Source organism: Gossypium hirsutum, chromosome D05, assembly GCF_007990345.1.
Source record: "Gossypium hirsutum isolate 1008001.06 chromosome D05, Gossypium_hirsutum_v2.1, whole genome shotgun sequence".
Taxonomy (NCBI): Eukaryota; Viridiplantae; Streptophyta; class Magnoliopsida; order Malvales; family Malvaceae; genus Gossypium; species Gossypium hirsutum.
This window is the reverse complement of record NC_053441.1, coordinates 9,512,717-9,525,883: the sequence shown is the minus strand read 5'-3', so window position 1 is coordinate 9,525,883 and position 13,167 is coordinate 9,512,717. Positions and strand designations below refer to the sequence as shown.

The window sequence follows — 13,167 nt, the reverse complement described above, 5'->3', positions numbered from 1 at the left end:
ATTCTCTCTCTCGACTCCTTTGCTCTATTTCTCTGTTTTATTGTATCTGGATATCTGACCGTTGGTCAGCATAACAATCGAACTCACAGAACATGAATTTAAGAAATCAAATTCGAGAGTTTTGAACCGAGTTCCAGCAGGAGAAGAGGGGCGGAAACTTTGAAATAAAATTTTAATTTTTGGTATTTAAATCAATCATTAACAATATGTAGGGAAACCAATTAGTTAAATGGCCTGTCTTTCAACTTTGAACAACGATTATTATGATATTAGCTTAATAAAATGAAGCCTAAGGCTAGCCAATCTTTCTTCCCCATAGATGGATAATTATTTTGTAATCATTCCCAATCCCAAGTATACTAAATAATTGTCCTATTACTCAATATAAAATAATAATAACAGTAAACGGAGGAAAGGAAATAGAAACATTTATTTAGCATGTACTTTTTTGCCTTATCCAGCCAACCAATAATAAACCAAACAATACCAATCTAGTCTACACCTTTCTTCAACAGCGGGTTCATATCTATGTATGTATTCATTCTGGTAAGTTACAAAACCCAGAAGATAATCATAACAACTGCGGCCACGCAACAGACTCCACATCTTCAAGCAACCGATTGCACTGCTCTTTCAAAGCTGTCTTCTGCTGATGATGCACGCTTCACAAGAATGTGCTCTGGATGTGTGAGTTTCAATTGGCTGCAGTATGCATATTTAATCATTACCCGGTACAGATTGGAGTATTTGCGAAAATAATCAACTATGAACGCACCACCTCAGTTAAACAGCAAATGCAGAAAAATAAGATATATCTACTACACACTCAATTAGTCTACTTTGTAACTGAATACGTGTTGCCCGTAATTTCTTTATATGACTTGAAATATCAAGCCTCAAAGGCAGAAGAATATGGTCAACAATCAAATTCCAAAGCACTTAAGGAGCAAAGATACCATTCAAACTACATTCAGATCAAGAAAACATCCAACATTTTGTTCACCTCGCCCAAAAAATGCCACCTCAACTTTAATAAGTATCTTTGCACACTAAGGATACATGAATCCCTATCTGAACAATGCATGCATATTACTTCAATCCACTCAATACAGGGACACTAAAATTCCCTAATATTTTTCCCAAGGAAAACTACATGTTCTTTTTTGACTCTATCTGGTGAAGCTGATTGTGTAGCACTCACAACTCAGCTGGGTGCTTACTGCACTATGAGTAATTTGCATGTTGACTCAACATACTCTTCAAAGCAAAAGGGTAAATCAATGCAAATTGAAGTGTTCTATGCGCATTGAAGGCTCAGAAGTCCACTAATTGGTGGATGAGATACTGCTATGATGGGAACCATACCTCTCCCCCAACAGACATCACCCATTATTAGAAGCCGGGAAAAGCAAACAGAGCAACGAGCAAACAAAAAAAGGCTGATTTTAAAATAAATTGATAAGCAAAATCCTGCTCAGCACCAGCAAACACCATTTGCCCTAAACCCATAAAATTGCTAATTTCCAAGCCATACCTTGGCTTCAAAAGTCAAAATGCATGACAACAAATATATCTTCGGAAAAAATTCAATGAAAATAAGAACTGTGACGATTGAAAAGGATAGTCAAATCTCAGTTTACAAAGACATGGCTAACAAATGTAGCCAACCAGGCAGACCACACTAGAAACGTAGCAGTTTCGCTAGCAGGTTCAGAGACAAGCTATTTTTGTAGTGCTCTACATTATCTGATAGAAATAAAGTATGCTAACATGAATAATAAATGGAAACTCCTCTTAGTGTGTTATATCCCATTAATCCAGTTACAAAGCATAAACTATTGAACATGTTGGAATCTTTTTGATCAACCAAACTAGCCATTTTGTACTCTTTTACAGAGCCATGTTATTAAAAGGGGAAAAAATTGGAGGAAATGAATAGCTAGTTTACCTCAGGTAACGTGAAGATGATTTACCAAGGTGAAGACTGCATACAACCAGGTTGGCAAGAGTTTCAGGATCCTTTGCATCCTATATCCATTTACAAAGCAAACCCTTATCACTTGAGAATCAACTAATTGCTTTGAAGCGATAAAACTTGGGAGAAAAATATTCAGTTTCATGATGAATCAAGAATGCAAGGGTCTGGAGGAAAGTTTAAGACTCAAACTCGTTATCATTTGATGCCATTCAGAGGTTATATTTACACCAACTGAAATTTGATGAATATAAAATCTAAGGAAACAATTTATGATCATGAAACACAATAGCCGTAGCCAATCCTGTTCCTGGAGTTATAAACAACCACCAAAAGAATTGCAAAATCATATGTTTAAATATGAGAAAGCAAAAGTTGCTGCTGTCTAAACTTGCCTTATTAAGTGCTTCAAGCAAAAGTGTTTCAGCTTCATCAAAGTTCCCCATATGCATACAGCAGACAGCCTTCCCATTGAGGATTAGTCCAGTCATAGGATATTTCTCAGAGAAATCTTGGAAGATCAGGTAGGCTTCCTGTATCTTGGAACCACCCTGATTGGGGAGATAAAGTCATTAAATCATCCATGGTTTCTAATAACGTTATTAAAGTGAAAAATATGCCATACCACTGCCAGGTTCAACCATGCATTTGCTAGTTGTGTCAACGTATGATCCTCATCAATCTGCTGCATGACCCTCAGCTGTCTCTCTGCATAGTCCGACCGGTGCATCTTAATAAATATTTGCACATTCAGTGCATGCCTGAAAACAGAGAGCACAACGACTTCATCGGCCGTAGAGCTTCCAATTTGCTTAGTACATACATCAATTACTCAATTTTTTGCTTTAGCAGTTAAGGTGATCATTAGAAGGAACATATTTTCTAGAGGAATTGGATCAACTCCTAATTTATATCTGAGAGTAAATTTGCCAAAAAGATGTTCTACAATAACTCGATATCAACTACAGAACCACTAATAGAGGGGATTATGGGGAATAAGTATATTTGGCAAAAAGATATTCTAGAATAACTCAATATCAACAATAGAACCACTACTAGAGGGAATTTATGGTCAATATTGGATTTTTGTTATAACTAACCTTATTTACAAGTCAACATCAGGGCGTCACAAGCCTGAAACTACAAGACCCCATTATTTCAGCCCACCAAACACAAATGAGAAGAGAATAATCATACTGCTATAGTTCCTTCAATTTCTAAATATATACATTAAGCCTGTAGAGGCCAGCAACAACATATAAGAGCAAAAATTAATTTATAGTAGTTTTTGCTAACCCATTCCTGTGGTATCTTGTAGTTTGGACCTAGAAGAGATATACCAGCTGACACTTTTTCACAAATACCATCTGTTTGTCTGGATCTAAAGTCTTTTCTAATATGTGTTTTGCATTTAAAATAAAACTTTCAATGTCTGGCTGGTATAAAATAAACTGGTATAACTCAAATTTGTGGCAACTGCATCTATTTTGATCCATTAAATCAAGGTGGGTCACTCATTTTTCTCTTTGCAGAGAGGAGTAAAGCTCATCACTTAGAATGTTCTGCTATCTTCAGTGAACTGGAAACAGGAGCAGCCGATATTTGTGTAATAAACCAATTACAGATCACCTTTTTGTTACAATGTAGAGCCTAATCCCTAAACTTACACCAGTCTAAAGAGATTTCCCCCCAAGAAAATAGGTTAGTAAAGTGCTTTACAATGTCAATCATTTTAATGTTAATATATGCAACAACTTCAAGGGGTTTTCTCTTTGATGAAAAAAGAACAATGGCATGCCCTATTATCTTTGGCCTGGATGTAGAGTGTAGACTGATTGAATTGAATTAGGCAACTGGCAATTTTGGACCAACAAGAAATAGCACAGAATTTAAATATCAGCAAGGCTGTACAATGGTTAATTTATCCGATTAACATGGAATTCTGTCAGTTAATTTCAACTCCCCCCCCCCATATTTCCTTTTCCATTTTGTTTTTATTTCCCCTTACTAGTTAGACAATGGAAGGTAATCTTTACCCTATCTAAGAAAACCAATACTTAGTTCTATACCTAGGACACTGAGACCAAAAGCCTAAAGATCAAATGGATAGACCGATGGTTAAGCAGGCTTGATAAAGTAACAGTATACAACAAATTTCCACAAATTTGAAAATATAAAGAACAAATAGATTAAGTAAAATCAGAAATTACGAATAAAGAAGAAATATAGACAAGGATGAGACAGGTAAAAAAATGAAGACGAAAGGGAAAACGCACAGTTCCATGGTGCCACCAGCATTGGTGTGTTTAAGAGCCTCGTTATAATCTTCTTCGTGCGTGAAAATGATTCCAGCAATCAACCTTAAGATGGGATTATTCCCAATAGCTGGATCTGCCAACCATTCCTTCAAGCTAGAAATCGTGGATTCCTAAATCGTAATACCCAAAATCAATCAAACATGTTAGTCCCCGGGTATTCTCATAACAGATCTTCCATATAACAAAAAGATAATGAGGCAGATCTAACAGGAACTTTCACCTTATCATGAGGGTTGGAGAGATAGAGAGCGAGCAATTTAACGGCTTGTAGAGGAGTGGCAGCAGAGGAATCGATCTCATTGATCACCAGCTGCAATTTCAGAGTTTATAAACTGTTTAGAAAGAATAAATGAAATTGAAATTAAAAAAAAGGGGGGGTTGGAAATACTTGGTAGCTGCCGAGGGCGATGTAAGAGTGATAGACAAGACAGTCGCGCTCGACGGCGTCGTCGGGGGAGAGATTGGGCAGATCGCTGTTGTTGATGGCAGCCTGGTACGAACCCAAATAGAAATTGTTCCTCAAATTGAACAAGTGATCTGGGCTTCCAGCCATTTTCTTCCGTCTCCTCTGCTAAGATATTCGATCGACCGATAGATCTGAAACAATTATCTCTATTCACTAACACCAAACAATACAAATCAGATTTGTTTCACCCCCGAGTCCAATTTCTATTGTTTCAAATTTTCATACTTACACGTCACCGTTTAACATTTACAATTTAAATAAAGGGTAAACCTACGCCGATAGTCACCAAACAATTGGTAAATTTTTGTTTTAGTCACTTGACTAAAAAAGTTATAATTTGATCACTAAATTATTTAAAAGTACTTATTTATGTTTGAGTAGTTAAAATTAATGCTATATGGCTTTCTTTGTTCTCACTACTGTCTACACCAATCGAAAGCCTTCTTTCCCCTTCTTTTTTACAGTTTTTATTTTTTTTCGTGAAATAGCTTTAGACTCACAAATTTATAAACCAAAATTTAAATAGTTTTTTTCTCTGATTTCTGATATTGACCGTCAAATCAATTTGTATTTGAGGTATATTCTTTTACTCGTCAATTGATACTAATCCACCATACAATTTGTAATTGTCATTTGGAGCTTCCTGGCAGCAAAAGCGAAACTAGGGGGCTAGCAGGGCCCCTGACCCCCTAAAATGAATTTTTTTTAATATTTTAAATTAGTAAAGGTAAAATTGCACTCTGACTCCCTAAAAATATAAAAATTTGATTTAATTTTTTAATAATTATAAAGATATAAGCTATTAAAATGGTAAAATTATATTTTTGCTATTGTAACAATTACAATTTAATTTCGAGCCCCCTAAAATTCCTAGTTTTGCCCCTAGCTGGCAGAACTTAAAAAAAACTTTACATTCTAATGTTTTAAATAAAAACTTTTGAATAGTTCATTAACTTAAATGAAAACTTTTAAATAGTTCAATAAATAACTTTTTTTAGTTAAGTGAACTAAACAAAAATTTACTCATAATTTAGTAACTAATGATGCAATTTACCCTTAAATAAAATATATGATTAGGCTTAATATATAAATTCGACACTAAACTTAGCCACATCTATACTTTTTATTGGATCAAATTGGTCATTGAGATTCGCATTCGTTACATAAATTGCTCCTTATGTTTAATATTGTTTGTTTTTTGAACAATTGAGTGACGTGACTAAATTAGGCTGTAACGTGTGAGCAAACAAAAAAATGAAATGTGTCTTTAACATCAGTTAACACGAATCAAAATTTTAAATTTCATAAATTTTACTTTTTTTTAATTTAAACTATTTTATATTTTTTTCACCTTTTGTAATTTTCTAATTTGTTAACTTTATTTATTTTTTGTTTATTTTTGAAATTTTAAAATAATTTTAAAAATTCAAAAAAAATCAATTGTTTTGAATTATTATAATTATTTTTTAATTTTAAGATTTTTTTTAGAGAAAAAGCATGTGTCATTCCTTAATTTCCTACATGTCACATCCTACTTTAACCATATCACTCAATTGTTCAAAAAAAAAAAAGCAAATAGTGTTAACTAAAAAGACTAACTAATTTATTTATCTCATGTTATGCATGAGTTTAATTGTATATATCAACTAAAATGTATTATATTTATTTTTTAAAAATTTGTTACCAAATTTGCAACGTTTTAGAAATAATATGATTGAGAAAGTAAAAACAAATTAATCTAAATGTTAAATTTTTAGTTCAAATATTAACAAACTAATAATAATTTTATATTATTTTAATAATGTCTTTTTATATTAAAGTTTGTTATTTTTTTAAGGTTTATCTCTATTTATATATATACAGAGAGAGCTATAATGTCTCATAAATTATAAAAATAAAAGTACATTTCTTTGCTTTCTAAAATTATAATTTAAGTTTTTATGTAGTTATTGAATTTATTAATTTATAAATATGCTATTTATTTATGTAACTAGTTTAGAAATATAATTTAATTTTAACTTTGTTTTAAATAATTTATTTTATTTTATTAAAATATAATTATTTATATTAATACGTTCAACAATAAAATAGTCTTCTTACCTGTATGATGTATAGATTGATTGTATATAATAATCAAAATATATTAATTTATTTTTATAAATTTAATTAATAATATATGTAAAGTAAAGTGAACTTTATAAAAATTTTATATAGTATTACATTTTTTAAATTTTTTTATAAATATATAACTTTAATTAATGAATATACATAAACATATAATTTTAATTAACGAATACATCGTTAATGAAAAAATTAAAAATTTATTGGAAACGTACGCAATTCTTTAGTGGGGAAAAGCTAACATCCAACCTATGATTATTAATGTGGGTATTTTTATGAAATATATATGTCATTAAATATACACAAAAATCACTTTAATCGAAAATATTATTTAATCTTAAAACTCAACTTGATAATCACTGTTACTGTTAATAAAATTAAAATGTTTTGTAAATTTTTTTTTTGACTATTTTGTTAAATCTATTAAGTAGATCTAATTTAATCATTGTCATAACAATTTAGTCATAAAAATAATCTCAACAAAAAAAGGTAATTAAGGGAGAAATGAACGAAGAAACATGATGTGATTGTTTTATAATAATTATTGACAACCTAAAATCATTATAGGTGAAATGTTTTCCAAAATTTGTATTAATTTATTTAATTTTTGGTTGAGCAATATATATAAATGAAGCTATTTTGCATTTTTTTATCAAATCATTTTCAAATTCAAATTTAGATAAAAGAATTCTCCAATTCTTTTTTCAGTATTTTAGTTAATGAATACAAAGCTTTTATTTAATTTAATTTTCATATTTTATCATATCATATCATTTTCATTTCCATATTACATTAATTTATAAATTTTCCAATTATATTACATTGATTGCTGATGTGGTTGGATATAATAATAAATTTAGCACTTAACATTTTATTAATTTAGTCTTAATTCTAAAATTTCAATAAATTTAATTCATAATGTTTATACATTATGTCAATTCAATGTTGATTTTAGGAAATAAAAAGCATATTAAAACTAGGTAACTTTAAAATAAAAAATGAAATTAAAGTTTCCTTTTAAATTTCATTAACTAAAATATTATAAAAAAATACATTAAAATAATTCATCAGCAACCCTAGAGAATTCGATTGATAATACTGGAAGCAATGCTGCTATTGAGAGTTATAGTAAATTACTTGCATGGAGGTATAAATATTATGAGTTAAATTTATTATTATACATAGTCACGTTAGTATTTTCTCTCGTGACTAAAGTCATTAACAATAAAGTGACTAAAAGTTGCAATTAATTTAATAAGAGTAACTAAATTAATAAAAGATCGATAATTAAAATAATACAGTGCTAAAACTTAAGTGATTATCTAAATAATTTATCGTAAAAATTTATAAATAAAATCTATTTTTATTTTATTAAATAATTAGAATATACTCGACAAAGAAATCGAGGGAATATATGATTAGTAAGATTATTTCAAAAGATAGGGTTGAATCTCAATAAATAAATATATTAGGAGGATGTAAATAAATTCTCAACACCTAACTGGCTTAAATATATCATTTAAAAGTTTTAAAAATAAAGAAGACCAAGTACGAATTTTGAAAGTTAAAGCTAAATGATTTAAATAAATCATTTAAAATTGAACTATTTTTTTTAATAATTATATATTTTAGATATTTTTTCTAACTAGTCCAACTTGGATTCTAAATCAATCAGTGAATGAACTAACCTTTCTAAATACTCTATCTAGAGGCTATAATTATATATTTAATTTAAATTTAAAATAATAAAAATATTTAATTCAAGTTTAATTACAATGAAAAATTATTTAAATATTTTAAGATCATATCATTATAATTATAAACCACAAATATGGACTTGCTTTTTTTTCTAGCCTTAGAAAATATTATTAAAAAAACATTACAGGAATTGATACAATACTTATAAGAATAATTACACACAAAAAAATGAATAAAATACAAATAAATTGCTTCTAAAAAATAAAATGTCTAAATTTATAATAATGCTTTGAACATATAAAAAATAGTATAAAAATACAAAAAGCAGAATATTCTATTTTTCTTTCAAAGCTTTTTTTTTTTTCTCCTTTTTGTTTCTCTTTCTCGTGCTTATGTTCGTTCCCATTTCCATAGGCCAAAACTCAACATCCACAATAGAAGACAAAAAAAGAAAAACAACCGACATAATTCGAAGGCAACACATCTATAGTATCTTCATGTATTCCCTATGATTTTCCTCATGATTTCCATTGGGTTGAATATTTATTTATCTTTGCTAATTATAGATAAAAATTTAATGATTGCAATATATTCTGATTTTTTTGTACTATTAGTATATTTGTTTAGTTTTTATATTTTTTATTTTTAAAAATTCATTGCCTTTTACTTTTTAATTTAAAAATATAGGTCTATTTATTAATACTGTTAAATTTTATTTGTTAAATTTATTAGTATCACAATTTGAAATTAAAAAAAATTACTCACTTGATATTCTTGCAATAAAATAATATTATAATGGACTTCAATTTAATAGTGTTAATAATCCTTAAAAATTCACATAAACATTTTAATCAGAGTAAAGTATTGAGATTAAATCATAAATTTAAGCGAAGTATAGAGATCATAATTGAAAATTAGGATGAGTTTGGATGCGCAATGGAGTGCGGTGTATTTAGTTTACTTCTTGTCTTACGTTACAGATCTCACCGCCACTGCTATTTTTATACTAAGGATGGGTTTGGATGGACGATTGGGTGCGGTGTGGTGTGTTTAGCTTACTTTTTGGCTCACGCTACAGTATCGCTACAGTATCTAATTTCACCGCCACTGCTATTTTTACACTAACCGCAGGTAAACGCACCACCCATCCAAACTCACTCTAACTATAGGTAAACGCACCGCCCAATTAAATTCACGCCTAACTATTCTTATATAATCTCAAAAAATAAAGAGATTAAATTTGAAATTTAAAAGGAAAAAATAAACAAGATTGAAGTGAGGAGGGTTTAGGGCCTTTTAGGCTAGTATAGATTAAAAAGAATAGATGAAACAAATAGAGTAGAGGTGCTCATGGGCTGGGCTGGGCCTAGGAAAAAATTTCGGCCTGTGTCCTAGGCCTGGGCCCAGCTCGGCTCGAAATATGGGCCTGAAATTTTGTCCAGGCTCGGCCCGAGAAAAAATTCATAAGCTCGGCCCGGCTTGGCCCGACCTATTTTTTAAATAAACACAATTTTTTTAAACAAATTAAAAAGTATTTTAAAAATAAAAAAGTAAAAAAAGTATTTTAAAAATAAAAATATTTATTATATTCGGGGCGGCCCAGGTCAAAAAAAGTGCTGCCCGAGGCCCGACCCGTTTTCTAAACGAGCCTCTTTTTTTGTCCAAACCCATATTTCGAGCCTATATTTTTACTCAAATCTTCTCATATTTTAAGCGGGCCGGGCGGCACCTCTAAAATGGAGGAAGCACGTAGAATAAAAATAAAAGGGAAAGTGGATGAGCAATGAGCACCATAGGATGGGCAGGCCAACCCACCATCATTATCATGTTGATGCCATGATCCCACCATCCTCCACTTTTTTCTCTTTACATTTTTATCTTTTTCCTTCTTATTATATTATTATTTCTCTTTCCTTTTTGTCCTTTTCCTTTTTATTATATTATTATTTGCTTGTTGGTGCCTTTTCCCAGTTTAGATGCTGGGAAAAGATTTAAATAAAATGAGGTTTTAGACCAATTTTAAGAGAGAGCATGAATGGAATGGAATTGGAGTGAGCGAGAAAGCACCACCGCCCTAAGGTGTTATGCTCCCTGCTAAACCCACGATTCTTTCAAAATTAAGTCGGTTAAACTATGTGTTTATCATTTTAATATATTTTTATGATAATAATATATAATGTAATTTTGTTAATAGTTTTACATCAAGGAATTTCTTTTACATAATAAGCCTTTAAACACTGATTAAGCTCCCTATTTCCATGGGCAAAAATCCCTAATTTTAAGGGTCGGCATGCGAAATGAGTGAATGATTGCTTCCTTACCTTTGTCAAATTCAGTGATTCAATAAAATAACAAAAAGTATTTTATTGACCTATCTACCTATGTCTTCTCTACATTACTTACCATTACAACCCGTTTTTTATTATTATAAGAAACCGTGAATGTTACCAAATGAAACTATGTATTTTATATGTTATCGGAAACAACACTATCATCATTTAATATATTGAAATTTTCTCGTATATTGATAAAAGTAAAATTGAAATTTCAAAGATTTTAAACATTCATATTTGAGCTATACATGCACGAGTTAATTTGAATTACCATAAATTTTGAAGTTGATTATTCCAGGTTTATAATAATTAATTTTGATGAAAACTATTGTTAGATTTTTAATAAGAGATAATTATTTGATATATTGACCATAAATTATTTTTTGTACAAAATAGAAGCACCTAATTACAAATTATGAAATTAAAATTTTCTATAATTTTCTATTAAATAATTATTCTAAGTAAAAATTAAAAAAAGGCGTAATGTATAATTTTATTTTGAGGTCTACATCTCAACACCAATGTCTCCCAAACAACTTAAACAAATGATATTATGATATATGTCAGTATTAGAAAAATTATTACATTAATCATAATATGGCATATCTTAATATTAATCATTTATATCAAATGGTAAGTAGATTTGCCAAAGGTTCATTTTTGATATAAAATATTTTAGAATTTAGTCCGCAAATTTCTACTTGAATTATTAGTTAATCAATACAAAAATTATAAATATAATAATATTTAATGTTTTAAGCATACAGCCAACTATTTCATTTGATAATTTACTAATAAAAAAGCAAAACTTTTGAACAGAATAGAAATTCATGAAGTCTGATTAATTCAAAATGGTATTTTAAATTATTAAATAAATTTTAATACAAAAACATTTTTGATAGTAAAAAAACTAAAATGAATTATAAAATAAATAAAAAATGATTTTTATTTTAAACTAGTAAACAAATCAGATGCATAAATGAAGTAAAATGAAAAAGGAAAGCAGGTTAGAAGAAGGTTTTTGTTTAGAGTGACGTTGGTAGGGCATAGTTATATGCACCAAGAATTGGAAATGGAGAAAAACAAAAAGAAAACCAACGTTTACATTAGTTGAAATAATAATAGTAATAAAAAGAACGTTAAGAAAAACAAAGCACAGCATCCAAGAAAAGTTATAGATTCTCTCCAGTCTCCATCCATCCCCTCATAGTTATAATCCTATTTCCTAACCCTTCCCTTCTTTCATATAATTAAATTTATGAAAAACAAGTGGTGGTGTCAGTGCCCCCTCTCAACTCTTTCCATCGAACGACCAGTATTTCTTAATTAACGGCTCTTTTTTCCTTTTTCTTTTTTTTGCACTTTCTTTCTTCAACTACAGCTGTTCTCACATTCCTCACTCATAAAGGAAGGATAGGCTTTCTTTTTTATCCTCTTCACCGCTAGTTTTGCCTTCTTCAACACACAGCCCTAAACCCCATACGTTACCAAGGTCCCTCTTTGCTTACTGATCTTTCTCCTTCTTGTTTCATCTTTCAGTGAGACGGTTTGGTTGGTTTAAAATCTGGGATTTTGTTTTCACTCAAAATGGGCAACTTTTATTGCCTGTATTTGGTGCTGTTGCTGTTTTGTTTTGGGTTTTTTGTGAACACTCTGAGTCAGGCGGATTCGAGTTCAGATGCAATTACGGCTGTTTACATTGTGTCTCTCAAGCAAGCTCCTGCCGCTCATTACTTTGAGGAACAGCTAAGAAGGCATAATCGTCATGGTCATGGCTTCCACCATAATTCTTCTTCTTCAGGGAGATTAAACAGGCTTCACAAACCAAGGCATAGAATTTAACTCTTCTTTTTCTTTAACGGGGTTTCCCCCCTGAAATTAACTGTTCTTTTGTCCTTCTTGTTTTAACAATTTAAAATATTTGGTTGGTATTTTTGAAGTGTAAATCTGTGTTCTAATAGTGTTATTTTTTGGGGGTGTTGAGTGTTAATTATTCTTTAAACAAGAATGGGTCCTTCTGTTTCTTTCTGTGGGACTTGGGTAATTGTCAAAGCTAGCAAATGTTTTCCCTTTTCTGGTCAAATTATTTTTTAGTCAAATTATTAGTATTACTAATTACAACCCAAAAGAAAAAGTTCCATCCTTTTTGTTTAGACGGAAACTATTATTTGTACTTGCAAAATACTTTTCAGATACACATTCTGTGAAAAAAAGGGGAAGTCCTCAGCTTCACCATGTTGACATTTGACATTCTTA

The 13,167-nt window shown here is 30.0% G+C and overlaps 1 protein-coding gene across 1 annotated transcript; it reads right to left on the bottom strand.

Annotated features, from left to right (window-relative positions):
• Positions 1–411: 411 nt before the first annotated feature.
• LOC107906332 (coatomer subunit epsilon-1) lies at positions 412–5,098 on the bottom strand. The gene is made up of 7 exons (XM_016833302.2): positions 4,682–5,098; positions 4,514–4,603; positions 4,252–4,403; positions 2,601–2,736; positions 2,371–2,526; positions 1,949–2,028; positions 412–702 (listed from the first exon to the last, which is right to left on the bottom strand). Exons 1-7 carry the CDS (start codon positions 4,844–4,846, stop codon positions 609–611), a joined length of 873 nt encoding a protein of 290 aa, XP_016688791.1. The 5' UTR covers positions 4,847–5,098; the 3' UTR covers positions 412–608.
• Between the last annotated feature and the right edge of the window lie 8,069 nt (positions 5,099–13,167).